The 22595-nt window shown below is 35.9% G+C and overlaps 2 protein-coding genes and 3 non-coding genes across 5 annotated transcripts; 3 read left to right on the forward strand and 2 right to left on the reverse strand.

Annotated features, from left to right (window-relative positions):
• Nucleotides 1-5139: 5139 nt before the first annotated feature.
• On the forward strand, nt 5140-5211 carry TRNAT-UGU (transfer RNA threonine (anticodon UGU)). Its single transcript has one exon. It is a non-coding gene; the product is annotated as a tRNA-Thr (tRNA).
• A 1891-nt stretch (nt 5212-7102) lies between these two features.
• On the reverse strand, nt 7103-8227 carry LOC149232009 (uncharacterized). The gene has a single exon (XM_089381805.1). The coding sequence runs from the start codon at nt 8225-8227 to the stop codon at nt 7103-7105; it is 1125 nt and encodes a 374-aa protein (XP_089237931.1).
• Nucleotides 8228-10156: 1929 nt separating this feature from the next.
• LOC149232010 (uncharacterized) lies at nt 10157-11119 on the reverse strand. Its single transcript, XM_089381806.1, has one exon. The coding sequence runs from the start codon at nt 11117-11119 to the stop codon at nt 10157-10159; it is 963 nt and encodes a 320-aa protein (XP_089237932.1).
• Nucleotides 11120-17302: 6183 nt separating this feature from the next.
• Nucleotides 17303-17374, forward strand: TRNAT-UGU (transfer RNA threonine (anticodon UGU)). Its single transcript has one exon. It is a non-coding gene; the product is annotated as a tRNA-Thr (tRNA).
• Nucleotides 17375-22187: 4813 nt separating this feature from the next.
• Nucleotides 22188-22259, forward strand: TRNAT-UGU (transfer RNA threonine (anticodon UGU)). Its single transcript has one exon. It is a non-coding gene; the product is annotated as a tRNA-Thr (tRNA).
• The last annotated feature ends 336 nt before the right edge of the window (nt 22260-22595 follow it).

Genomic DNA, 22595 nt, shown 5'->3' on the forward strand with positions numbered 1-22595 from the left:
TTTGACCCATATTGGTACCATTAAGTGATATCATTTTATGGGTTGAAATATAGACTCCAATGTTCTAGATAAATATTTTAAGCCCCACTAAATAAGCCTCACTTTTAAAAATCAGAACATTTTCATCCTTATCTCCAAAGTAAAAAGTGAAAATTCATTTCCCGTAGAATGTAGCAGACGCCTTCCCTTTTATTAGAGGTCTCCAATCCTTGTCAAGGCAAGTCTTTAAAGACTTTGGAGAAGTCTAAATAACTTTGAGCTTCCCTATATGTCCTCAATCTCCTCACCATAAATCCATGGACCTTGAATTATTTCCTTGACAAACTTGGATGGGCACAACTTTGAAGCTTTGGATGGGATACAAGTAGCATGTTAAATGTGTCAATGTCGAGAAAGTGGAGGAGGGACTAGCCCCCTAGAGCTTGACACCATATGAATTCTACAAAATCAACTAGGGTTTCAAGCAAGTAGGGCACACGCAAGATCGGAGATTATAGTTTACATTTTATTCACATTCTAAACTAAGATGCTTATGTTGTTTTTTATAAGTTATATCATAATACTACTTTTAATTGGCTAGCCTATTATCATAAATGTGTGAGGAAACATGGATGATCGCTTCGAGTGGAAGGATTGAAAAATGAATTGTAAAAGAAAAATAAGTTAGAAAATTTTTCTCCTATTATACAAATATTATTTTTGCAAAAGTATGTCATATAAAAGAGCCTAAAGATTTGCATAATTTTATACTTACCATGGATGTTTAGAAAAAATTATAATGAAAGGTAATTGAAAAAAATTACTTAGTGGTGTTTAAAATCATATAGAGTGGGTTGAGATCAAAGTAACATTTATTTATGACAATAGGCATGTCTATTTTGGAATAGGGTTTTCCGAATTTTAATTAATATAAATAATTATTAGGTGTATGGTAGGGATTTAACCTCCATAGAATATTCTTAGTAGTATGCACAAATCAAAGGCTAAGAATTATTTCCAAAGTAGTTATGCCCTTTTTCCATTTTAACTAAATGTATTAATTAAAAAATATCATATGCACAAGTGTTATATGAAGTGAGTTATGGTTTTGGGACATATGGTATTGATAAGCCATAGTAATGACCCATGGTATTGTAACATAACATATTTACACATTAAGAATATCCATGATAAAGTGGGGTTAAATCTCCATAGTTAAGAATCTTGTTACATGTTTTTTAAAATGCATATATGTTTAACTTATATATTATTTCTTTTTATCATTAGAAATAAAAATAATTATAGGGGTGGCAAGAGGGCGACAGGTGTTTTATAGCCCCAAACGAAATTTGGTTACAAGGTATGCATGGGGTTGGAAAATATGACCAATAACCAAGATGAAATGCATGGATTGTTACAAGGTTTGCTTACAATTAAAGCTATTCAAGTCACAAACATTGTTATCCTTGGAGACTCACTTATTATTATTCAACATCTTCAAAACGAACCTTGGAAAAAAAAATCACTTAGAAAATCTAGTAAAGAGAATCACAATGTTGTTGGATGGAATCCCCCATAAAGGTTTCTTTCATATATGAAGAAAGCAGAACATTGAAGGAGATAAGAGTGTTAACCGGGCTTGCTAGCTCCACACTAGGAAGCTTAAAGATAATGGTGAAATAGGTTGCTGAATCATCAATGACATCCCATAGTTAATAATTTCTCTCATTGTAAATAATTGTAATTATTTAAATGGCTGAGAGAGAAACACACATTTCATTGCTTTAGGAAGGAGATTGCTTAAAGGAATTGTTGTTTTAAACTTTAATCATGATTGGTTGAAACGATCTTAATGGGCTAACTATGCAATATGTTAAGAAGTTCTAGTGGTTAGTGCTAAAATTTGATTTTCTTAAAGCTTATGATTGAGTTAATTGGGTCTTCTTGAGACTAGTTTTACGATAAATTGGTTTGCCTCTTGATATTACTAATTGGATGATGAGATGTGTCACTTCAACAAAATTTGCAGTACTAGTCAAAGGCATACTAATGTGGTTTTTAAACCTTGCAGAGGAATTCGGCAAGGATGTGCACATTCACATTTTCTATTTCTATTGGTGGTAGAAGGAATAAGTATTCTTCTCAACCAAGTGACAACGAAAGGGAGAATCAAATGTATACAAGTACCCACACTGGTCAAACTCGTTCAACTGTGATTTTTTTTATGACATTTTCTTATTTGGACATGACTCGATTGAAGAATGAAAAAGTATTTGAAACATAATTGTGTTGTATTGTGAAGCTATAGACATAGAAGCTAGTCGTTCAAGTCAATTATGTTAATTAATGGAGTTCCTGAAAGTCTAATTTTAAATTTAAAAGATTTTCTTCCTATCTAGTCTTTTTCCTTTAGACAAGGGAATAAAATATCTTGGTTATCATTTAAAGGCTAACAATTACCGAGCTGCAAATTGGCTTTGGGTGATAAAGAAAGTGGAATGACGAATCAATCACTAGTGCAACCAATGGCTCTCTTTGGGAGGTGATTGATCCTGGTAAAATCAATTTTGTAAGCAATCCCAATCTATTGTGGCTAGTGTGCTAAGGACAATTATAAACATAATTAGAAGTTTATGTTTTAATTTTCTTTATAAAGGAAAAAAGAAAAATGGATGCATTTAGCAAGCTAGAAATAAATTGCCAACCCAAAGAATTTGGGAGGATGGGGGCTTAATTTTTTTTTTGTTTTTACAAAGGTGTTAGCTTCCAAAAGTCTTTGGAGGAGCATGTTTGATGCTAGCCTATGGGGAAATCTAATGCAAAACAAGTATTGGAAGAATAAAAAATTCCAAGAATGGATTTGATTATATACGAATTCATGGCGAGGGTCAAATATTTGGAAGGCATTGTTGTCAGTGTTTGACATAATTAGAAAAGGTCTTGTTTGGTAGTTAGGATATGAAAGAAAATAGGCTTAAGAAAACATTCGTGGATAGGAGGTGACCGTGCCTCAAAAGTATTTCCTCGAATCTAGCAGTGGCATTAAAGTATAAAGGAATTTCTTTTCTCTTTGAAGTGATTGAACCTAGGACCAATGAGATGTCCTTGAGGCCTTGGAAATTAGCTAATTCTCTAGGCCTCACAGGGAATCTAACATAGGAATGGACACAATTTGTCTTGTCATTTGCATAAAATGGCATTAGACTAAGGAGATACCTAGAAAAACTCATTGGAAAATGAAGAAAGAATGCATGGTAGTGATGACGAAAGTAGCTTATGAAGTGATGGTGACACAACTCTACCCTTTTCAGTCGTATAAGGTTGTTTTGAAGTGTTATTGTCCTTTAAATATATGCCTCTTTCTATGGATGGAACTAAATAATAAGATCCTTATGTAGAATAATATTCAGAGGCAAGGATGAGAAGGGCCTACAAGATTCCCACTATGTTGTGATAATCAAGAGTTAGTGACACACCTATTCATGGATTTTGTTTTTTCGTAGGTGGTGTGTTGAACAATCTTGTTTAAGGGGGCCTATATGGGGACATGGTTGGGTAGGTTGTTAGGGGAATGCCTCATAGAGTGGGAAAAAACCCTAGCCTTGGAGCATCTTTCCAGTCTTCCAAGTTTGTTCCTTTGCCATATTTGGTTACACCATAATATAACCATCTTGATTGTCAGGTCCCAAATATCCAGCAAGTGTTGCAAAAAATAGTAATGAAGGAACTCAACAGAGAATGTATAAAGAAGAAGAACAAAATTCCAATTGGGCCCATGATAGATAATTCAAAGGCTTGGGCCTTATTTGATGGATCCAAAAGTCATAACAAGGTTGTATGTGAAGCAGGAGCTACATTTCACCTAAACAACCATCACACATTTCCTTCTTAGCTTGGGGCTAGGGCCTAGAACTAATAATAAAGTAGAATTAATTGAGCTTTGGCTCATCCTTAACTTTGCAATGTCCAGGTAGGTGAAGTGCTTAGAAATGTTTGGTGATTCTCAAGTGGTTATGATTGATTTTTGATGATTGATACATTATACAACTTGGCCATAAATACTTGGCAACAAAAAATTCACCAATTACAGGAATTTTTTGAGGAGCTAGAGGTATCACATATCCATAGGGAACATAATGTTGATGTAGACAAAAGATCAAAGGAAGCATTACTCCAACCTGTAGGACATTTAGTGATTACAAAAAAAGTCGTTGATGTCCTTAGGGTGAATGCCAACAACATTTTCTAAAATTGAAGTTGTTGTAATTGTTGGGACCTTGCCTATTTTTATGTATAATTGTTTTAGGTTCTGGATTGTTAGAATTCCATAAACCTCGACACACTTGTTCAAGAAATTGTAATTGAACAATACCTTGTATACTTTAATGTGTATACTTTAATTTCAATAAAATAACAAGTATATGATTTTTTTCATGAAAATATATATAAAATTATAATACAATAATTTTAAAATGAAATATAATATAGAATAATATGAAATCAATATCAATAAATATAAAAATTGTTATTATGAATTTGGAAACTTCAAAAATAAATTATAAATTCAAATTATGTGTTGGAGTTTGAATTTTTTATGATATTTAGATGAAGTTATTCATTAAATTTATTTATATATATATATATATGTTTATTTTAAAATGAAATATAATACATAATAAGAGAAAATTTACATAAATAAATATAAAAGATATTACTATAGATCTAGAAATTACAAAAATAAAATTAGGTTTGAATTATGATATAAGATTATGAGTTTTAACTATAAACTTAATCAATAACTATAAAATTTAATGAAATTTACAGTGTAATTTTTTTTTTTGGTTTAGATTCACAAAATCTTAAACCTCAAAGTACGAGGTAAATTCAAATCTGTCACTCACTACCATAAATACTTTGTGTTGAGTTTCCAGTTGGATGAAGGGTACAAAAGTAATGTGTAACCCCAAAGAAAAAGAGGAACACAAATAGATTATTTTTTAATCGTGAAACAAATATTATCTAATAAGGAGCCGAATATTAATTGGCTAGATTTCCGCGAAATATGATCAACTCACCTGAATGGTTGGAGTGACGCATTAATTTTGAATTTTATAAAAATAATCTATACTAACATAACATGTATTTTTTGCTCACATATAAGCCTCTATAGCTCAGTGGTAGAGCGTCAGTCTTGTAAACTGAAGGTCCGTAGTTCGATCCTGCGTGGAGGCAGATTTCTGTATACGTGGATTTTATTTTCAATTTGCAGTACAAGGGTTGCGTTACTGTGCTATAGGCATTGTCGTTTCTGTTTAATTTATTTACTTTTTTCATCCCGAATTTGCCTTATCTTATATATATAAACCAAATACAGGTAATCAGGCAATTGGTCCCATCCGAAGAAAAGTGAGATACCATATGATTTATGAGATATAGAGCATTTTGTCACCCGTAAAAGCTTGTGATATACGGTATTTGATGCAACCCCATATATAAAATAATTTTTAAAACATTAGTTAAAGCTGGAATATATTAGTTGGTCAAAGCGATTTAATACTCCGTCAGCGCCTATTTGAAATCATAGTAGTTATCAAGTTCGGTTGTATTGGCTAAAATAAATTTGAAAATTCGATTAGATTCACTATCAACCCTGTTGTTATTATGAGCAGCAAAGCTCAGCAGAGGGCACGATGCTCCCATGCAGCTTATACATCTCCTCTGATCAACGAGCAAGCAGCGAGGGTATAACAGATCCATAGAAGCAGCTGAGGATAGTTTACAATTTTTATATTTAAAAAATGAGTAAAAAAAAATGAGAATTGGAACTTGTTATAGGTGAAACGGAATTTCAGCGCCGACTGCTGTTTTCGGTCGTTCGTCGTCTACGTCACCCACACGGTTCATTTATTTTGCATGAATTTTATATGTAGTTTATTTTTATCAGCTTTATGTTCATCTATAAATTTATATTTCCCTAAATTTTAAAAAACAAAACGTGTGTAACAAGACTTCGTGTAATACTAGTGTGATTTCATTCTCTATTATTAATAATGTATTTGTGTTTTATAAATGGGTCTGTCTCTATTATTAATAATGTATTTGTGTTTTATAAATGGGTCTGTCTGATGAAATTGTGTTGTTTCTGAATTCTTAAGTAAGCCCACTATTTTTCTGCCACTGTTAATGTTTTGCTGTGCTCTACTCTCACAACAGGTATCGGAGCCAAGTTCGTGAGGCTCGAAACAGAGTGAGTTTGTGCCTGCGGCTTCTCTGTGTGTGGAAAGTTGCTGCACTAATCTGAACACCGAGATTTTCTGCAGCTCGAATGGGACGAGTTTAACCCATTCACTGCCACGTGTTTCACAAATTGAAATCGCTGCCTTCAAGAACGGTTCTGGAGAATTTACGCTGGTTAAATTTCCGTGGGATCGCTACAGGAAGGGTACGTTGAAAGGCAGCCAAATAGCCATGGTCTTGGCGGACTCGCTGGTGGCATACAACCCGAAAAGATCGACCTCTCGAGTCTAGTCTTTTTTCCGTGTTTAAACTTTAAAGCATAGTTACCAAATTCCAATTCTAATTCATAAGGAAAATATATAAGTTCAATTGCAATTTAACATTATACATTTTACAAATATTTAAATATATTAATTTTTTTTTTTTTTTTTATAAATTTAAATAAACCATTTTTATATTCAAAATTTTAATGAAAATGTAAAAGAGGTATAAGTTAATTTTTTTCCAAATAGAAATTATTGTTTTTATGTTTTATTTAGAAAGAAAAAGCTAAATATATCATATTGAGATAATATAAAAGTCCAAATTTTACAAATGACAGCTGAAGAGCTGATAGATCTTGATCTTTAACACAAGGACTGATATCAAAAGCATAGCAAAAAAGACGATTCCCCCACGAGGGAAGGAAAACGTCAAAGCAGAAACATAATAACAGATATAGACAAAAATCAAAGATGGATACATCATAAGTCATATTCTATATGCATCACAGGTCATTAGCATATATGATACTAGATCACAGGCCATTGACCTCAACCTGTCAAAAAGATAAACAGCAAACAGATGATAGAGATAAAGCCGAAGAAAAGAAACACCATAGGAGGGATCATAAGCCGGGAATGGAGAAATCCTGAATGAAGCAGGAATTCTCACCATCTTCAATCTTCAAGGACCATGTACCTGCATCAAGAAGCAGACCCTGTTTCGACAGGCAGTCTGCTTGCTGATTCTGAGAGCGACAGATGTGATGAATGGATTTATCTTTTATGAGACCCCAAAAATATATAATCTGGGCCATCCAGCCCGCCAGGTGAGGGCATCTGATGTGGCATGACCCCAGAACATGATCAATTACAGATTTTGAGTCACCAAAAATAGAGATAGCCTGAATATCACAGAAGGAACAAAATGCAAGAAGGCCAGCAAGGGCCCTCGCCTCGGCCAAACTGTTTGTGCCTTTACCCCCATTCCAAGAAATATTGAATTTAAGGTCTAAATCCATAATGATGAGTACCCCGCAGCCACAAACGCCCCGTTGCTCAGCACCATCAAAAAATGCACATGGAGGACATTTGTCGATGCAGCTATGCGACTTACTGATGTTTTTTTTCATTTTGGGTTGATTCGAAGGCACAGCTTCAAAGGATGTTACTATCTGTTGAACAATTGACAGCAGGGGCATCTTTGAGTCTTCGAAGATTTTGTGGTTCCTCCATTTCCACAAAAACCAGGGGACAAGAATAACCATAGACCTCCATTGATCCTTTTGTCCACTCCACCAAAAATAAGCTTCCTGAGATGAATCGAAATCAGTGAGGGGGAAACCGTATATGATTGCCAAAGCTTTCCAAACTTGCAGCGAGGATTGACATTTAAAAAACATATGGAGATTGGATTCTTCATGAGACTCGCACATAGCACATCTACTCGGGCCATGCCAACTCCTTTTCTTCAAATTTTCCCATGTCAAGTTTTTGTTCTGGAACACCAACCATGAGAACAAAATAAGCTTTGGAGGGCACCCTGACTTCCATAACAGCAGAGGAAAAAGCGAGCCAGCGGAAGGATGCTTAAAACCAATCATATCCTTGTAAATATCTTTCACTTGGACCGGCAAACAGGTATTTGGAATAGCCCACGACAGATAGTCAGCTGTGGAAGAACGATGAAAGCCGCAAGCAGACAACGACGCCTTAACTGAAAGCCACAGATCAACCAAAGACGCAGGCATGCCAAACTCGGAGGATTCTTTCCAGATAGGGATTGGACCATGCCACTCAGATATGAGCTTGTCCTAGGTAAAAAAGCCAAATCTGTGGAAAAACATAATAAGCTCCCGTGGCATAGCTATGCCTTGCCGACCACCCATAATAGGATCTATACCTATAAGGATATTGTTGCCTGATTGTAAACTCCACTTCAGATGCTTTAAGAAATAATTCTCAATCTTGCGAAAACTGAGCCAAATGGCCGAGCCATATTTGGCTCCAATCCTGCCTCTTCTGAACCAGTATTCTATGCCCCGCCCTTTCATGTATTTCTTTTTGATGGTGGAGCTCCACGGGCCTTCCCCAAAAACTCCTCTCCACAGAGATTTGCAGAGGAGAGCTTTTCCAAAAGTTCTCTTGTCCAGCAATCCCCATCCTCCCGTATTCTTGGGCAAAGAGAGAATTTCCAGCTTAACAAGGTGATATTTTCGCTGATTAGATCTACCATGCCATATAAAGTTAGCCGAAATCTGATTCATTTTGAGGATGATACTTGCAGGGAGGTAAAAAATATGAGCCCAATAAACAACGATTTGCGTTAGCACAGCTTGCGTTAAGATAACTCTTCCTGCTAAGGATAAACACTTGAATTCCCAAGCCGAGACATTTTTATAATATCTGTCCGTTAACCACTGCCAGTCTGCTCTAGAGTAATTATTTGCTTTCAACTGAAATCCCAAGTACTTAAAACCATCTGAGATCGGTCTCGACTCGATTCCAAATAGGGCAGAGATCCAAAGCACCATTTCCAAATTGCTGTCATTGTGGAAAAGGGTGGATTTTGCCTTATTAATATATAACCCTGTAGCTTTTTGGAATCTATATAAAATGTCTTGAAGGCAGATCCACGACATTCTGCAAAGCATTGCAAAAACTAAAACATCATCAACAAAGAGATTGTGAGAGATGAAATTATTCTTACAGATCTTTACGAGCTTGCATCTATCTTCTGAGACCACCTTGTTTATGTGAAGGCTTAGAGAATTCATAGCCAAGATGAACAAAAGAGGAGAGAGGGGGTAGCCCTGGCGAAGTCCTCTTTCAGCCGGGAAAAAAGGAGTAAGCATACCATTGATAATGACAGCATAATTCATGTTTTCCACGCATGCCATGATCCAGCTAATAGATCTCGAATTAAGGCCAATTTTCACTAGTAAGCACCTTACAAAGCCCCAGTCTAAGCAGTCGAAAGCTTTTTGCAAGTCAATTTTTAGAATGGCGGCATCAGACTTATATGAGAGCATAGAGAAAAGACATTCCTGAGTATTGGCGACGGCATCCAGGATATTCCTGCCCTTCAGAAAAGCATGTTGGTCCTTTGTAAGAAAGGTGGCTAAAGTCCCTTTAATCCTTTCAGCAATGATCTTTGTGATGATTTTAAAGGAGATGTTGCATAAGGAAATTGGCCTGAAATCCTGAAATGAATCCGCCTCTACTTTTTTGGGGATGAGAGCAATTTGAGTTGAAGTTGTAATCTGATGAATGCTCCCTGAGATTCTGGAAGCCTCAACCATCCTTAGCAAGTCTTGTTTGATAATATCAAAGAAGTGAAAGAAAAATTCTATTTTCCAGCCGTCTGGACCAAGAAATTTGTCTTTTTTAAAAGCCCTTATGACATCCAGGAGCTCATTCTCTGTTATAGGCTGAAAAATACTTGTATTCTTTTCATCATCAAACATTTTAGGAAACAGGTCAATACCCCAAAGAATGTCCGGGAAGCTACATCCTTCTCTTCTGTTGTATTGATTTTTAAAATATCTTACAGCTTCTTTAGATATGTCTTGCTGTGAGGTAAAAAAACCCCCTTGACCATCGCTTATTTTCCATATTGTATTTTTCTCTCGCCTAGAATTTGCAAATTTATGGAAAAACTTAGTATTCCTGTCACCTTCCTACAGCCAGGATACCCTGCTTTTGAGCTTCCAGAAAGCTTCCTCTTGCTTAAGGATGTTCTGTTTTTTCCTTTCCAAATCTTTGATTCGGCATCTTGTGCTAAAAGAGAGGGAATTTGCATCCAAATCCTTTAAGATTATGTCAAGCTCCATCTGAATTTCTTGACAAGAGGCTCTATCCCTCTGTCTTTTTTTAAATTGCCAGTCTTTGACCATTTTCCTCATAGCTGATAGCTTATCCCTGAAAGTCAAAAAAGGGGGGGCCTTATCATTAGTAGATAGTTCGTTCCAGGTTTTGGTGATGACTTCGTTGAAATTTGAATCCTCCAGGAATGCCCTATTGAATTTAAAAGAGTAACCTTTTCTGAATCCGCTTTGCTTCAAACTGAGATATATAGGTCTATGATCGGAAATGAAACCCTGCCCAATGGAAGACTGTGGCATACCCAGCTTATCAATAAAGTTGACCCCTACAATGAAACGGTCGATTCTTTTTGCAATATACGCCTCCCCAGATCTTCCATTGTCCCAAGTCACTAGCATTTTCGATGGGAATATATCAACAAGATTTCTGAGCAGGAATTCATTTTTTATGCGATCAACAAGCGGATCATGTCTCCTGCAATTTCCCCATCGCTCCTCAGAGCTTAGAGTAAGATTTAGGTCCCCTGCAATTATCAAAGATTCTATATCAAGAATTTCTGAAACAAATTTTTTTTCCCAAAAGGGGGACCTATTCTTATAAGGAGCATAGGTGTTCAATATATTGATAGGGCATTCTGTCCCTCTGATATAGGCCGATATGAGAATGCCAGCAAAACATTTGTACGCTTTTGCCCTAATCCAATTAGGGTCCCAACATACTGCCAGACCTCCCGAAAGACCCTTTGCTTCTGATGCTACTAGGAACCATGAAGGAAACATTTTCCTAAAATAAGCTATAGACACCTGATTACTGTGCATGGTTTCTTGAATTAAAATGATTTTTGGCTGAGCTGAGGAAAAGAGATCCTTCAACGCCAAAAATTTGAGGTCTGCGCCCAGACCTCTGATGTTCATGGAGATCATGAAGGTCATTTGGATGATTCTCCAGCCAAACTTGCTCTAAGGGGCTGAGATTCAGGAATTTCATAGATGGGAATATCGGTCAGGGATAGGTTCCTTATCCCGCTGTTATCAACAGTTGTTCTCCCTCTAAAATGTCTGCTACCTCCATTATGCTTCTTCCTCACTGTAATGTTCTTTGCTGAGTTCGGGCTTATGAAAGGCATGGGCGGCTTTGCAGGTTTATGAATGGTCAACGGTTCGAGCTCCAGGGATTTTCTGCTTAAGAGGAAGTCTAAGTCACTATCATATGGGTTTGCAGGAGATGAAGACGGAGAATTTAGAGGGGTGATAGCTGCCAATGGCTCCTTGCCTTTCGAGGGGGGAGTCGAGTTCTTTCTGGGCGTCGGCGATGACGAGGATATAAGGATGGGGTGGGAGCCCATGATAAAGTCTTTGAGCTGGACGGGAAGAGGGGACGGAACAACTCTGTCATCGATCGGTTCGGGAATAGGCGAGCATTGCAAAATGGAGGATATGACTTTTTCCGAGCATGCAAGCTTATCAGAGCTTTCGGGTTTAGACTCCTGCTCGCAGGAGAAATCCTGAGATAAAATTTGCGGAGATAAAATGACATTGTTATTCTGACCATCCACTAGTTCCGTTGGGGAGAGGCTATCTGAATGAGGCGGAATCTCCCTTTCTTTGCAAAAAGGCGAGCTAATCCTGGTTTTCCGATGCGCAAGTCTAGCTTTTGGCTTTGAGAGTTGGTGGCAGTTTTTAATCAGGTGACCTGTTCGGTGGCATGCAGAGCATCTGAAAGGGATGCCCCAAAAATCCAGCCTTTGCTTAATTTTCAAATCTCGCCAAGCAATCTCAATATGGTCTGGAAATTCCCCCCCTATAGGCCTTTTCAATGAGAATCCATGCTATTCTCTTGTCCTTAGCGCCAAGGCACCAAGGGTCAACATAAACAAAGCGATCGATAGAATTGCCAATCTCTGCTAGGGTTTCTTTAGACCACATCTCCAGGGGGAGATTTGGGAGCTTCACCCAAATTAAATTATTCGAAGGAGTATTCTTTAGAGGGTCATATCCAATGTACCACCTATAGAGAGCAAGAAAAATCCTATTATGAACCCATGGGCATTTCAGGATAGACTCAACATCACTGGCCTTTAGAAAATGAAAACAGTACCACTCTTTCATAAGATTAGATATGATGGGGGTATATCCAATCACCTGTTTCCACTGAGTCTCAATCCACCTTCTCATCTTGGCATCCTCCATTTCTGGGAAGTGCCACTTACCCACCAAAGCGAGATTCTGCAAGCTATCTATTCTATCCGACAAGTGAGAGCTCTCTAGCTTTAAAGCCGCTGGCGGGGGAGAAGTTTTAATGGGGTTCCGAATCTTATTATAGCTGTTAGCGTGTTCATGTAACAGCTTTTCCGGTCGGTTAGAAGCATCTTTTATATTAGCCTCTCGGGATGACTGTGCTCTATGGAATTTTGTCCCTTCCCTGTCAGCATCATACCATGATGGCCTTACTACTACGTCATCGAGGGTCGATTGCCAATCAACAGGCAACGTGGCAGTCTTCCATGCTTTCTCAGCCTGAATCGCGGCCTTGACCATGGCCTCCGTGGCTGAGACATCCGAATCACCATCCATGCTTCACCCACTTTCTGACCTTAGTAATTGCCCCAGAACTTATCGGGATTGGCTATGTCCTAATAAGATTTTCGGTTCATGCTACATACCAGCTATTTATGGAGATCTGACCAAATTCAGGATATAAAGCCTGGAGAGTATAAATGCCATATAAGGGATGATTAAATAGTTCTGACACTGAAAACGAAAGCCAGATGACTCGAGAAGGAGATCTGACCAAAAACCGGAAATAAGCCTGGAGAGTATAAATGCCATATAAGGGATGATTGAACAGTTCTGACACAGGAAACAAAAGCCAGAAGACTCGAGAAGGAGGATACCAACTATCGAGGCATGACCGGGAAAGGAGAAGCGCCTGATGGCCAGAAGGTAATAACTGAAGGGAGCCGCCACTGCAAAGAGTGAATTAACTCAGAAAGGATGTTCCTGTATAGATTGACAGCTCAAGGACAGAAACACGTCACCCCAAGGACACTCTTCAAATCCCAATGAGATTTGAAAATTCTTTCCAGATTAGGTAGGAAGAAAACGATCCCGTGGGGAAATTCCGGTCCCGGGAAAAGAGAAAAACCGGCAAGAGGGAAAGAGACTGCCTGGTTGTAAAACCTGGAGGTCGAAAGTTCACAGGGGAGGAAACATATTGAAATTGAGGGAGGCAAATGATGATGTGCGATCTTTCTGAGGGTAGTTAGCTGGTAGAGGAGTCACTACAAACCAGACAACAACAGTATATTTCCATGATACACCACCACCCTCCTATTTTAAAGCGGATGTCAGAGCAAGGCTTATGTATAACTATAAACCTCTTCACCATATGGATGATAGCCCAGACCATTGTGAAGAAACCAGAAACAATTGACGAAAAACTTAAAGAAGCATACTGATGATAACAAAAATAAGTTTTATCCTTAACTATGTAGGATAATGTTGATAAGCAGCAAAACACGCTTATAAACCCATGCAATCTCTGTAATTTATAGCTTAGAACTGCTTCCAGAAAAAGAAAGATTGAGTTACAGAGATAACCCAAAAAACTGTAAGGGTAATAGATACTAACCTTGCTCCAGGCGCATGTCGTAAGGAGAGCGTCAGTAGACCAGCAGCACGACCCGCAAACAAAGGAAAATGAACACTGAAAGCTCTGTTAAGGAGATAGGAATAAACTCAGGGAGAGAGGCTCCATTGAGGGGCCGAGAGAACCAGGAGATGGTTAAAAAATCATCACTCTTCACAGAAGCTAGATTTATCGAGGGAAGGATAGGTGATAGAGGAGTGCATGACTGCCAGATGGAAGACAGGAATGGCAATGAAAAGGAAGGAGATGTCGTGACGAGATGGCGTGCATGGAAATCTAATGCTCTTCATGCATAGGAAGCTCAAAATACCTGAGAGTCATGGATTGGAAGGCTTCAGCTGGCTGATAATGCAAAGGCGCCCTGGTTGGTCGCAGATCGGACTTATAAAGTAGGAATTATCTTTTTTTTAATTGCAATTTGTTATTTTATAAAATTTTCTAATATAGAAATGATTTTTTTTCTTATTTTTCTATAAAAATTAGTCTTTTATTTTTTTATTTTTTTCCAATAAGAATTACCATTTTGATAAGATAGAAATTACTGTTTTTTATTTTTTTCTATAAAAATCGTCTTTTATTTTTATTTTTTTTTCCAATAAAAAATACCAACTTCCTAGTTTTTATAAAAAAATTTATAAAAGCAAATTGATATTAGCATTAGCTTTGCCTTTCTTTACATCAAACTTGATTTTGTTTTACTCTTCCCTGTATTATTATTTCCACCAAAATTGGACATGTCTAAACTTGTATTCTTCCAATGCATCAACAAAACAAAACTAAAATTAAAATTTTACTTTGCCAGAACAATTTTTATTCGACAATTAAGAAGTAAATTTCTAAGTTATTAAAGAAACTGTAAATTTTATCTTCTTAAAAAAATAATAAAAAATAAAAAAAATCAATACTTTTTAATTTACATACATGCAACACCATCTTCTCAATCTATAAAATATATTTAAACAAAATTTGAAAATGCCTTAATTTAAAAAATTCCTACCATGTAAATTTGTATATATCAAACTTCCGGATCTATTTACCGTATACCTTGGTTATAGCCATTGTTCAGTTTAAAGAATCACATTACCAAACGGACAAAGCAAATAGCACCGTATCGGATTGGAATTCTCCGAATTAGTTACCGTACCGAACCGAACTGGCCAATTAAGGAATTTTTTTAGCCGGTACGGACGAACTTGGTAACTATAATGCAATCTGTGCACATGAGTGTTGAGTGCATTTTCACAAAAAGGCCAAATCGTAAGCTTTTGTTATTATCGTGAAACATATATATGTTTGTTTATATAAGTTATAATCCTATTAAGTTTGGTCTTTTTAATTAATTAAAGGAGTTGTCTATAATGCGACTTTTTGAGATTCCGGTGACGGAATCCGGCGGAAGAAATTGAGATGAAATCATGATTTGTTGCAGTTAAAATGGTTTTTTAACTGCATATTCGGATTCAGCACCCTGAAAAACCCCTGGGACGCTTTCATTGTGCAGAAAATAGTTATCAAACTTCGATTTTAATAAATTACTGCCGGATTTTCACCGGAAAAAATCGCCGGAAAAGCTTTCAAAAAGTCGCATTAAAGACTACGGCTTAATTAAAAAAATGGGCGGTGTTCTTTTGTCAGGAGAGATGGATCTGTACTTTAAAAGTGAGGTGATATGGGATAATTTTTTTATTAAAAGATGTGGATTTTATTTTTTTATTTTAAAAGGTGTTTGACAGGTTTAATATGAAGGATGTTAAGGTTGTTGGTACATTTTTTGCAGCTTATTTCAAGCTGAGCACTGAGGTATGTCTTAGTGATGATAAGAAGAAGGAAGAAATGAGAAAGAGTCCTTATGTTTCACGGGTTGGCAGCTTGATGTATGCCATGGTATGTACACGACTAGACATTGCATATTTAGTGGGAGTAGTGAACAGGTTCCTTGCCAATCCAGGGAAACAACATTTACAAGCAGTAAAATGGATTTTGCGGCATCTCAAAGGTACTAGCCATTATTGTTGATGTTTTGGTCATAATAAGACTCTGCTTGAAAGATTTACAGACATATATCTGTATACATTTGAAGGAGCAGCAGTGTCTTGGGTGTCAACGCTACAAAGAATAGTAGCTCTCTTTACAATAGATGCATAGAACATCGCTGCAATAGAGGCTTGTAAAGAGATGTTGTGGATGCAACCATTCTTAGGAAAGATGGGAATAAAGCAAGACAAGTATGTGCTATATTGTGATAGTCAGAGTTCCATTCACTTGCGAAAAACCCAACATTTCACTCAAAAACCAAGCACATTGACTTAAGGTATCATTGCATCCGAAAAAACATGTGTTTGAGGAAGCACAATTATCCTTAGAAAATATCCATACAAATATGAACCCTGCTCACAAAGATTCTACCAAGAAATAAACATGAGATATGTAGAGGCATGATAGGACTTGGTGTAACTTGATTCATGATTCTTCATTCGGCTTCAAGTGGGAGAATGTTAAACGTGAAATCGAATTCGGTGCCGGTCGTGCCGTCCTCAACCATCCGCCACCCACACCAACTTCAGCGTTGTCCACAACCGTCCGCTGCCCACACCACGGACGACAACCTACCATACCGCCCATCTGTTTTGCATGAATTTCACATATAACTTATTCCTATCAGCTCCGTGTTTATCTATAAATTTGTATTTCCCTAAGCCATAGAAAGCAAAATTTGTGTGTAATACTAGTGTGATTTCATTCTCCATTAGAAATGTATATGTTTTACATATAAGTCTCTCTGAAGAAATTGTGTTGTCTCCGAATTCTCAAGTAAGCCCACTATTTTTCTCCCACTATGTGTCTTGTCGTGCTCCACTCTCACACAACTTTCGTATTAAAGAATTGCAAAGAATGAATTGCATAAAATGTTAAGTTTTATATTTTAAAAATTGTAAAATTTTTAAATATATATTTTTTATTTTCTTAATTCTATTAGTTGTATCATTTTATTGGATGATACCTATTAGTTGGAAAATAGCTATTATTAGAATTGTAATGATCATTTGTTTGGAATTGAATTAAAGGTGCTCATTTTTTTTGTCAGTTACCACCGTAAATACTTTGCGTTGAGTTTCCAGTTGGATGAAAGGTGCAAAAGTAATGTGTAACCCCAAAGAAAACGAGGAACACAAATAGCTTATTTTTTAATCGTGAAACAAATATTATCTAATATGGAGCCGAATATTCGTTGGCTAGATTTCCGCGAAATATGATCAACTTAAGTGCATGGTTGCAATGACACACTAATTTTGAATTTTACAGAATATATTTTATACTGAAATAAAACCATGAATATTTTTGATAATACGTTGGCCTCTATAGCTCAGTGGTAGAGCGTCAGTCTTGTAAACTGAAGGTCCGTAGTTCGATCCTGCGTGGAGGCAGATTTTTAATTTCAATATGTGGTACAAGGTTTGCGTTACTGTGCTATAGGTTTCATTTAATTATTTTTTCCATCCGGAATTTGCTATAACAAAGTCCAGCTTAGAGACGCCGTTCATAGATTGACAATTTTGCTAGGACTTACAGTCATCCTTAACGGTGTTCAGCTAATACTTTCAGGAAAAGCAGTTGTTTTTCTCCATATATGTGCTTATCTCTCTTATATATAAACCAAATAAAGGGATGCCGTTCATAGATTGAAAATTTTGCTAGGACTTATAACAGTCATCCTTAACGGTGTCCAGCTAATACTTTCAGGAAAAGCAGTTGTTTTTCTCCATGGATGTGCTTATCTTTTATATATATATATATAAACCAAATTAAGGTAATCAGGCAATTGCTCACATCCGAAGAAAAGAGAGAGATAATATGATTGATAAGATATAGAGCATTTTTTTCACCCGTAAAAAGCTTGTGATATACTGTATTTGATCCAACCCAGTACATAATTTTTTTTTTTAAACATTAGCTAAAGATGGAATATATTAGTTAGTCAATGCAATTTAATACTCCGTTAGCGCCTATTGATCGCTATATAGGCGCTATAGTCCCTGCTATGGGAAAGCAGGGACTAATAAAAAGAATATCGATATAGAATATACGATAGAGTAAAATTTGCAATTATGGAGTATGTCAGGTATCAAGTAATATTTGAAATCATAGTTATCAAGTTCGACTGTATTGGCTAAAAATATTCGAAAATTCGATTAGATTCCCAGTCAACCCTGTTGTTATTATGAGCAGCGTATACAGCTCCTCTGATCAACGAGCAAGCAGCGAGGTAGAACAGATCCATATAAGCAGCTGAGCATGGTTTACAATTGTTAAGGGCAGCGAGGGTAGATTCGTAGAACAGATCCATAGAAGCAGCTGAGGATGGTTTACAATTGTTAAGCTCAGCAGAGGGCACGACGATCCAAAACTTCTTATACATCTCCTCTGATCAACGATCAAGCAGCGAGGGTAGAACAGATCCATAGAAGCAGCTGAGGATAGTTTATAATTTTTATATTTGAAAAGTTAGTCACAAAAAAAATGAGAATTGGAACTTGTTAAACGTGAAACTGAATTTCGGCGCCGTCTTCATTAGTTAGCTGCCTAGGTCAATTTAGGCCTCGTCCCCAGCCATCTGCCGTCACGCTCCCAATGATAAGCTACATACAGAGTCATTTATTTTGCATAAATTTTATATGTAGCTTATTCTTATTAATTCTGTATTCATTTATAAATTTATATTTTTAGAAAGTAAATCAAAGTAAATTCAATGTATGATTTCATTTTCTATTGGTAATATTACTAATGTACTTTTGTTTTACAGATCTATCTTTCTCATGAAATTGTGTTGTCTCTGAATTCTTAAGTAAGCCCAGTATTTTTCTGCCTCTGTTACTGTTTGGTTGTGCTCTACTCTCACACCTGGTATCGGAGCCAAGTTCGTGAGGCTCGCATCAGAGCGAGTTTGTGACTGCGGCTTCTGTGTGTGGAAAGCTGCTGCACTAATCTGAACACCGAGATTTTCTGGAGCTCGGAAAGGACAAGTTTAACCCATTCACTGCCATGTGTTTCACAAATTGAAATCGCTACCTTCAAGAACGGTTCTGGAGAATTTGCGCTGGTTCAAGAACGGTTATGGAGAAATTACGCTGGTTAAATTCTCGTGGGATCGCTACAGGAAGGGCGCGTTGGAAGGCAGCCAAATAGCCGTGTCTTGGCCGATTCGCTGGTACCATACAAACTCCAAAGATTGGCGATTTTTGGCGAGTCTCTTTTTCTTTTTCGGGTCTAAACATGTAATATAACTGTTGAGTGCATTTTGACAAAAGGCCAAACCGTAAGCTTTTGTTATTATCGTGAAACATATATATGTTATAATCATATTAAGTTTGGTCTTTTTAACTAATAAAAAATGAAAAAGAAAAAAAAAAGAAAAATTATGAGGAGAGATGACTTTTTAATTGAAAAGAGATTTAATATGTGATAAATTTTTTATTAAAGAAGGTGGATTTTGTTTTTTATTTTAAAAAGGTGATTAACAGGTTTAATATGAAGGATGTTAAGTTAATTGGTACACTTTTTGTAACTCATTTTACGCTGAGTACTTAGTTATGTCTTAGTGATAATAAGAATAAGGAAGAAATGAGCAAGATTCCTTATGCTTTAGCAATTGGCAACTTGATGTATGTCATGGTATGTACACCACTAGACATTGCATATTCAGTGGGAGTAGTGAGTAGGTTCTTCACCAATCTAGGCAAACAACATTGACAAGCAGTAAAATGGATTTTGAGGTATCTCAAGGGTACTAGTCATTATTCTTTATATTTTGGTCATAATAAGACTATGCTTGAAGGATTTACAGATGCAGATTGGAGATAGGACACCAGAAAGTCTAATACATGGTATTTGTATAGCATTGTCTTGGGTGTGAAGGCTACAAAAAAATAGTAGCTCTCTCTAAAATAGAGGCATGGACACCAGAAAGTCTAATACAGGGTATTTGTATAGCACTGTCTTGGGTGTGAAGGCTACAAAAAATAGTAGCTCTCTCTAAAATAGAGGCATAGTACATCGCTGCCACAGAGAATTGTACAGAGATGTTGTAGATGCAACGATTAACGATTCCTAGGAGAGATAGGAATAAAGAGGGACAAGTATGTGCTATATTGTGATAGTGAGAGTTCCATTCACTTGGAGATAAACCCACCATTTCACTCAAAAACAAAGAGCATTGACTTAAAGTAAAGTATCATTGGATCTGACATGTGTTGGAGGAAGGACAATTGTCATTAGAAATGATCCATACAGATAGGAACCTGGTGATATGTTTATAAAGATATTACCAAGAAATAAACATGAAATAAGTAGACACATGGTAGGACTTGGTGTGACTTGATTCATGATTAGAATGTTAAACGTGAAGCCAACTTTCTCCGTAGTCCTCAACCGTCTTTTGTCCACGCCACCAACGACCACCTACCACACGGCTGAATTTTTTTTGCATGAATTTCACATGTAGCTTATTCCTATCAACTATGTGCTCATCTATAAATTTGTATTTCCCTTAACCTTAAAAAGCGACCTGTGTGTAATACTAGTGTGATTTCATTCTCCATTAATAATGTATTTGTGTTTTTTACATATCTATCTCTCTGATGAAATTGTAATGTTTCCGAATTCTTAAATAAGCACACTATTTTTCTAGCTCTGTTAATGTTTTGTTGTGTTGTACTCTCACAGAACTTTCGTGTTGTCTTTGAATTCTTAAATAAGCCTACTATTTTTCTACCCCTGTTAATGTTTTGTTGTGTTGTACTCTCACAGCATTTTCGTATTAAAGAATTACATATATTTTTAAAATAGTAAAATTTTGATATATATATATAAAATTCTATTAGATAATACTTATTAGTATAATTTTATTGGATGATAGCTGTTAGTTAGTTTGACAATAGCTATTATTGGAATTGTTTGAAATTCAATCAAATGTGTTTATTTTTTGTGATCCACTATATAAAGCAATTTACACGTACTATGTTGAATGAAAGTGATTGACATATAAATTTGGAGATTACTTGAAGCCTGGATATGTTAATATCCAGTGTTTTAATTTTCACATTATACTTATTTTTAAATTTTTATTATTCATATTACTAGATTTTACTTACATGTTTACATATTCTTTTTTCATTATTTTTGGATCACGTAAAATTGACATAAATAACTAATATTGAAAATGAATAAAGATAGTATTTTATTGAAGAAATACTCAAGATCTATTTCATTTTTTTAATAATTTTGATAAAAAATAATAATATTTTAATATTATAAAATGTTTACACTGAATTTTTACATTATTTATCTAGAAATTTATTTAGATCAAATAGTATATTTATTTTGTTAAATGTGAAGCCAAATTCAAGTGAGAGAATGTTAAACTTGAAGCCGAATTGGGCGCCTGCTGTGCCTCAGCTGTCCACGGCCCACGCCAACTTAATCGTTATCCTCAACCGTCTGGTGCCACGCCACCTACAACTTATCATATAGCCCATCTGTTTTACATGAATTTCACATGTAATTTATTCCTATGGGCTCTCTGTTTATCTATAGATTTGTATTTCCTTTGAGTCTTAGAAAGCAAGGTCTATGTGTAATATGAAATTGTGTTGTCTCTGAATTCTTAAGTAAGCCCACTATTTTTCTCCCTCTCTTAATGTTGTGTTGTGCTACAACTTTCGTATTAAAAAATTACAAAGAACGAATTGCATAGAATGTTAAGTTTTATATTTTAAAAATTGTAAAATTTTGAAATATATATATTTTTTGCTTTTTTAATTCTATTAGATAATAGTTATTTGTATCATTTTATTGGATGATAGCGATTAGTTAGTTAGACAATAGCTATTATTAGATCTGTAATGATCATTTGTTTGGAATTATTATTAGAATTGTAATGATCATTTGTTTGGAATTCAGTTAAAGGTGCTCATTTTTTTTTGTCACTTACTACCATAAATACTTTGCGTTGAGTTTCCAGTTGGATGAAGGGTGCAAAAGTAATGTGTAACCCCAAAGAAAAAGAGGAACACAAATAGCTTATTTTTTAATCGTGAAACAAATATTATCTAACATGGAGCCGAATATTCGTTGGCTAGATTTCCGCGAACTAAGCATGGTTGCAGTGACACATTAATTTTGAATTTTACAGAACATATTCTCTACTGAAATAAAACCATGAATTTTTTGAGTAACATGTCGGCCTCTATAGCTCAGTGGTAGAGCGTCAGTCTTGTAAACTGAAGGTCCGTAGTTAGATCCTGCGTGGAGGCAGATCTATGTAAACGTGGGCTTTTATTTTCAATATGCGGTACAAGGTTTGCTTAACTGTGCCATAGGTTTGATTTAATTATTTTTTTCATCCGGAATTTGCTATGATGTTCAGAGTCCTTATCTTTTATATATATATAAACCAAATAAAGGTAATCAGGCAATTTCTCACATCCGAAGAAAAGAGAGAGATAATATGATTGATGGGATATAAAGAGCATTTTTTCACCCGTAAAAGCTTGTGATATACTGTATTTGATCCAACCCCATACATAAAATATTTTCAAAAACATTAGTTAAAGATGGAATATATTAGTTAGTCAAAGCGGTTTAATACTC

The sequence above is a fragment of the Pinus tabuliformis genome, chromosome J (genome assembly GCF_031772625.1).
Source record: "Pinus tabuliformis cultivar Carrire ecotype Pingquan chromosome J, CPIR1, whole genome shotgun sequence".
Taxonomy (NCBI): Eukaryota; Viridiplantae; Streptophyta; class Pinopsida; order Pinales; family Pinaceae; genus Pinus; species Pinus tabuliformis.

What these genes read in the sequence shown, in the direction of transcription:
- LOC149232009 (XM_089381805.1), bottom strand. Translation starts at nt 8,227, where the DNA reads ATGCCTGCGTCTTTGGTTGATCTGTGGCTTTCAGTTAAGGCGTCGTTG.
- LOC149232010 (XM_089381806.1), bottom strand. Translation starts at nt 11,119, where the DNA reads ATGCACAGTAATCAGGTGTCTATAGCTTATTTTAGGAAAATGTTTCCT.